Source organism: Macrobrachium rosenbergii, chromosome 36 (assembly GCF_040412425.1).
Source record: "Macrobrachium rosenbergii isolate ZJJX-2024 chromosome 36, ASM4041242v1, whole genome shotgun sequence".
Taxonomy (NCBI): Eukaryota; Metazoa; Arthropoda; class Malacostraca; order Decapoda; family Palaemonidae; genus Macrobrachium; species Macrobrachium rosenbergii.
Genome location: NC_089776.1, coordinates 26669702 through 26676477, shown reverse-complemented (window position 1 = coordinate 26676477; position 6776 = coordinate 26669702). Strand labels below are relative to the sequence as shown.

At 34.8% G+C, this 6776-nt stretch overlaps 1 protein-coding gene and 1 long non-coding RNA gene across 2 annotated transcripts; both read right to left on the bottom strand.

The window, feature by feature from the left end:
- Positions 1-2879: 2879 nt before the first annotated feature.
- Positions 2880-3575, bottom strand: LOC136824976 (uncharacterized). Its single transcript, XM_067080962.1, has one exon. The coding sequence runs from the start codon at positions 3573-3575 to the stop codon at positions 2880-2882; it is 696 nt and encodes a 231-aa protein (XP_066937063.1).
- Positions 3576-4234: 659 nt separating this feature from the next.
- Positions 4235-5162, bottom strand: LOC136856511 (uncharacterized). The gene is made up of 2 exons (XR_010858372.1): positions 5005-5162; positions 4235-4645 (listed from the first exon to the last, which is right to left on the bottom strand). It is a non-coding gene; the product is annotated as an uncharacterized lncRNA (long non-coding RNA).
- Between the last annotated feature and the right edge of the window lie 1614 nt (positions 5163-6776).

Genomic DNA, 6776 nt, shown 5'->3' with positions numbered 1-6776 from the left:
AAGGTATTGGTAACCGTTTTATCAGAGTCATCCCTGTCTGGGAAAATTGCTTACCATTAGATATGCTTGGCCCTGATAGCTTAGTTGTCATGGCACTCACCTCAGAGATGGCATGGCCTATATTTATTCCCTCAGTAGCGGAACGTTTTAGGCACTTTCTGATACAATCTCCCATGCATCTCCTGGCCAAAGACAGTTAACTGCGGTGTTTTGCAGTCAGGGTGTAGATGGACATGAGACTAGAAATTTCATACCAGTATAATTGTTGAGAACAGTAAGAGTTTCTCCCCCTTTGTAGACACCTCATTATCGTGCGTGATCGTTGATGCATAGTTCATTAGTAAATAATACTGTCTAATTATAACCAGCATTAGTGTTATGTCTAAATTCGTAGGGTGTGATATTCGTCCTTTATTTCAACTTGCGTATTTTGTCACATGGCACTAACGGTGGTTATCAATGGTCTACAACTTAAGCATTTGGTCGTATAATATTAATGGTGGATGTCATTGGTGTACTGTAGCCCACAATTTGATTATTTGGTAAAATATAATGCTAATTGTAATTATCATCTATCTGCACACACTTATCTGGTCACATATTATAATACTAACGGTGTTATCATCGGTTGACCTCTTGTCTTTGGTTAAGTATTTTGTCATAAATAACGTTAACTACTGGATTATTATGAGACTGAAACTGAAATTCTTCGGTCGCATGTGATGCCAATGGTGGTTCTCAATGGTCTGCAGCAGAAGTCTTAGGTCAAGTCTTTGGTTACACTTAATGCTAATGGTGGTTATCATCGGTCTCCAGCATAAATCTTTCGTCAAGTCTGTGGTTACACTTGACGTTAGAGCTAGTTAAGTTACGGGTCAAGTCTTTGCTCACGCTTAAGGTTACCAGTGGTTAGCATCGGTCTACAGCTTAAGTCTTATAGTCATACTTAACTTTAGCGGTGGTTATCATCTATCTCCAACTTAAATCCTCGGTTGGTTCTTTGGTCACACTGAACGTTAACGGTGGTTAGCTTCTTCCTCCAACTTGTCTTTTGGAAAATCTTTGGTTACACTTAACGCTAACGGGGGTTATCATGGATCTGAAGCTCAAGTCTTTAGTCATATATCGATCATTTCCAACACTAACGGTTGGATATGATCGGTTTACAGGTTACAAAGAAAAAATTGGCCATTATTATTGAATAATGAATTATTATGTTCATGGCATCACGGCGTTACGAACAATATCACCAGTAGACTAATGATACCAGTGGAAGTAAACAAGAATTTTGACTGGCATTCGAGCATTACTAATCTATATTCATATCTGTACACATTCTCTCAGTGAAAATTGAATTCACTGCCTAGCAATTATTGTTACAGAAGTACCCACATAACTTTGAGGATTGTAGAGTTCTTTAATGAACTTCAAGTGATGGTGAATTTGAATTATATAAACAGGAAATAAATCTTCCTCTAGCCCTCATTGCCGTTTCAGTCCTGATGATAATGGCCTGCTAAGAGAATAAGTTCAATATCACTTATCAGGGCTTTCAGTAAGACGACTGCACTGATTTCATCGTCTCGGCTGCTCTATCTGCCATCGTTAAGTGATCTCTTATCACAAGCACAGATTAGGAGATCTTTTGCGTCTTCTCACTGAGGGCTTGTGCTGTGTTAAGGTTCAGAAGTATCTAATCAGTGTTTGATTGAATGAGCGACAAAAAAATATAGAATATTGTCATTTTTTCGTCTTTCGATTAAAGATTCATATTTCTTCCGTGATACCGGACGAATCTAAATGAAACCGGAAAAAAGAGGAAAAGGGTTTGCAACTTAAAATATATTCAGATATACTGTTTCCCCATGTTAATGAAATTAAAAGATACTTTGAGCCAGTAAGTATTTCAAGTTAAATATATTCCAGACTTCGTATACATGCAAAACACACGACACACATTTTGCATTATTATATATATATATATACATATATATATATGTATATATATATATATATATATATATATATATATGTATGTATGTATGTATGTATGTATGTATGTATGTATGTATGTATGTATGTATGTATGTATATATATGTATATATGTATTTATATATACCATACATATGTGTGTGTCTGTCTGTCTATATAACCATTATCTTCTCGTACACAAGGGAAAAGCGAAAAGGAATATTATGCAAATAATAAAAATCCTGAAAATGTCACATTTATCTACTTCCTGGAGATTTTTATTTTTAAGGCTTGTTTCGTCCTTTGTCGTTTAATAATAATAAAAAACTGTCTTTGAGTCTGCAGAAGACTCTCCATAAAGTAAGTCCCAAATTAGCAACAAGTAAACTTCAGACCTCACAAACGTCTTTGTTAGTAATAATTTTTTACTCAGAAAAAGATATCGTATAACTTTACTAATAATATAAATAAATATCTTATTATGTTTACAATGTTTGCTTGTCTAAAGAAAATGTATTATTATTATTATTATTATTATTATTATTATTATTATTATTATTATTATTATTATATTATTATTATTATTAGTAGTAGTAGTAGTAGTAGTAGTAGTAGTAATATTCAAGATTCGTGATTTTCTTCATTTTTCTTATGCACCAGATATTTACTTCATTCATTCTTTCATTTTTTCTTAAGAATTTTGACTCAATTGTCTCCATCAGCATCAATCGTTAAAATTATCAGCGCCACTTCTTTTCAGTTATTTCCATAACACTTTAATAACGTTTCTTTCTATAATGCAAAGAATCAATGCTATACAAGTATTGCATTCATATGTCTTCAAGCTGAAACAAGACCCAAGAACGGAATATAGGAAGTGTATTTTCCTTTATTAGCCAGGGTTATTTCAAGGATTTGACCTGAGGTTATAGGTCACCATTCGCAAGCAAGGATTTGACTTGAGGTTATAGGTCACCATTCGCAAGCAAGGATTTGACTTGAGGTTATAGGTCACCATTCGCAAGCAAGGATTTGACTTGAGGTTATAGGTCACCATTCGCAAGCAAGGATTTGACTTGAGGTTATAGGTCACCATTCGCAAGCAAGGATTTGACTTGAGGTTATAGGTCACCATTCGCAAGCAAGGACTTGACCTGAGGTTATAGGTCACCATTCGCAAGCAAGGATTTGACCTGAGGTTATAGGTCACCATTTGCAAGCAAGGATTTGACCTGAGGTTATAGGTCACCATTCGCAAGCAAGGATTTGACCTGAGGTTATAGGTCACCATTTGCAAGCAAGGATTTGACCTGAGGTTATAGGTCACCATTCGCAAGCAAGGATTTGACCTGAGGTTATAAGTCACCATTCCCAAGCAAGGATTTGGCCTGAGGTTATAGGTCACCATTCGCAAGCAAGGATTTGACCTGAGGTTATAGGTCACCATTCGCAAGCAAGGATTTGACCTGAGGTTATAAGTCACCATTCGCAAGCAAGGATTTGACCTGAGGTTATAGGTCACCATTCGCAAGCAAGGATTTGACCTGAGGTTATAAGTCACCATTCGCAAGCAAGGATTTGACCTGAGGTTATAGGTCACCATTCGGAAGTATAGACTCCTTTGTAAACTTTTTCATTCTCCGCTGGTATCCTTCTGCTCTCTGAAGGTCCTTTCTTACAGAGAATAGAAATCCTGGATATAAAGCACGCTGGTTTCAGCGATCTATAAGGCTACATTATATTGAATCCAATAACGTCATCTAAAATGTAAACAAAAATTGGCGAAAACTGCTAAATTTCTAAAATTATATCTTAGTGCTGCTACTTTGACGCCATCTGCCGTTGCTACTTAATGTTGTTCCATCAAACAAGATTCCCTCTTTCATAAGCAACACTTCGGCCCTCCCCGACCATCCGTATCCAGAGACCTCGCCTCTTGGTAATTTTTCCCAAGTTAGTTATTTTTCATGACTTGGACCAGACTGCACGATATTCACCATTATAAAGATACCATAGGAACTATCATATAAAATACTTTAACGTAACTTTTAAGATTTTTATTAAGTACAAAGTCTGTGTTTTCTTGTATTTCAGATAGTAAAAAAAGTAGTTGAATTCAGAAGGCATGTTCAAGTTAATATTTTCTTTCTTCGATTACCATCGTTTTACTTATTTATTTTTTAAGATCATTTATACAAGGATTCTAAGCAGGCTGTGGAATATGTGATTTGTGATGTTGCGAAGGTGTAAAAGAAATTCATATTTCAGATTATATTGACCTTTATTCCCGATGAAATTGACAGGTTATATAAATTAGGTTAATGGAACATGAAACCATTTGATGATGATAAGTTACTTAAATTATACACGTAAAGCATAAATTATTATGATCGAAAAGCAGTGAATACGAGAGAGAGAGAGAGAGAGAGAGAGAGAGAGAGAGAGAAGAATGTGCGTCTTCTCATGGTCGACGGCAGATGAAGTAAGTCACGAAATCGCTGTCAATCGCATTATGCTTCTTGTGAGATTTCTTGTCTGACTTCGTGTTCTTGCTGTGGTGGTGATGATGAGTCATTTCGTCCCTCCTCGGACAGGTGAAACTACTGCTTCGTCCCCTGTCGCTCCGGAGGCTTCGATCACTCTCGGAGGAGCATGTGCGGCTCTTCGCTTCATCTGTAGTGGGAATTAAAATACAATAGTAATATTATTGTGCTGGTCAGCTAATGAGGTCCATGTAGCAAGGACATCTTTTGGTATTGAATTCCATTGAAGGAAAGAGATGGATGAGGGTGTTTAAAAAATAAGCAGGACATTTTCTGAATCTGATCAACACTGTTCGTGGTTCTGGAGAAACAGTCACAATTATTACCGGAATTATTTTATTTAGAGAAATATTTGCGCCACTCTTCAACATCAAAGAAGGGACGAAATAAGAGAAAAGTGGAAGTAAAACGTAAATAAAAATATTTCATAAATACTATAAAAGGCAAAACATGAAAATATCTCAAATAAAACAGTGAAATTAGTCTTACCGTGGAAGGTATGGTGTTTAGTCCGATCCTGGACAACTTGAGCTGGGTGTAGCATTTTGCAGGCAGATAATTCCTGGATCATTTTCAAGACAGTGAGACTGAAATCTTACAGAAATTCCGAGTCAGGGAAAAGATCTTCTGAGGTTTGATTTCTAAGCGCTTCTGTCTGTGAGATTCAAGACGTGAGCGAGTCGTATATATACCCCCCAAGCCACGCTCTTATCAGGAACATTACGTCGAAGGGTTATCTCCTTGATGATGCGAGTATTTGCTATGCCTCTTCGGAGTTAGACTGTGCTCGTTGCCAAAGGGATATCCTGGGATACATTTCCTTTCATAATACGCCTTTGTCTCATTTGAGGCGGTTCACTTCCAGATATATATATATATATATATATATATATATATATATATATATATATATATATATATATATATATATATATATATATATATATATATATATATATATATATATATATATATATATATATATATATATATATATATATATATATATATATATATATAATGCCTCTCTGTCTCTCAGCATTTTGTTTCATTACTTGTTTCATCCATCTGGAATCCTGTTTTTAATGATTGTAACAGTGATTCATGTCTGGAATACTCCTTTGATATATATACTCTTACTGTAATATATATATATATATATATATATATATATATATATATATATATATATATATATATATATACAGTATGTATGTATATATATATATATATATATATATATATATATATATATATATATATGAAAATAAAATAACAGTTCTTGTTTACATTGGAAAATTCCTATCATGGAGTGAGTAGCTGTTGCATCAATGAAAAGCTACAGAAGAAAATGTCAAGATTTCTTTGCTACATGACCCCTCTGTCGTTCCTAGGCTTCTCAAAGATTTGTCGTTTAATATTAGACGCTGACCCACCTCAAGCTTCCGTAGATTTTCACACTTAGAACTCTCTTACTCCTCATCAGTATCGCTTTCCTCAAATAAAACATACTTCTTTCATCAATCTCCAAGGCTACGTGATGTTGAACTCGGTAACCTAATTTAAGATTTTAATACTTACTGATGTCAAGTGACTAAAAACCAAAATTTGTTCATCGTTGTTATTGAACTTTTGACGTGCCATACTTCTGTCATCTTGAAAAGTAGTGCTTAAATATTACAAAGATTAGACCACTCAACAGACATGTGCATTTTATCAATAAGAACCATTTCACTCTAGTGCTTGCCACTCAGCCTTTGAGATATCTCGTCTTAGATGCTCTAGAGTCTAGAGTAATCGCCTTCACGGTGCTCGCATAACTACTTGAGATAAATATAAGCTAGACTGTGAATTTCTGCAGTGTGATTGCATGGAGTGATATCTAACGAACTTTCTTGTTGGTAAACAATGATTTATCTTAAAGGATACATTTTGCTTCAGTGGATAGGTGAAGTAAGAGTGCTTAAAACTGACATTGTTATATCTTGTGTTTACAGCTAAAATTACTGTATTGTGTTATAATTTTTTTTGTTATTAGAAATTATTCTATGCACGGCCCGTTTAAGACTTTTGAATCACAGGTTTTTCAGATTCATAGTTTTTTTATGGTTTTATAAGAACCTCCTTAAAAAACCATAACCTGGTCGTCTATTATTAGAAACTATATTCTATGCACGGCCCGTTGAAGACTTTTGAATCACAAAATCAAAGTAAATTCATTGACGTGATTCAACATTGGACACAGGTGACCGCAAATTATT

What these genes read in the sequence shown, in the direction of transcription:
- LOC136824976 (XM_067080962.1), bottom strand. Translation starts at nt 3,575, where the DNA reads ATGGTGACCTATAACCTCAGGTCAAATCCTTGCTTGCGAATGGTGACT.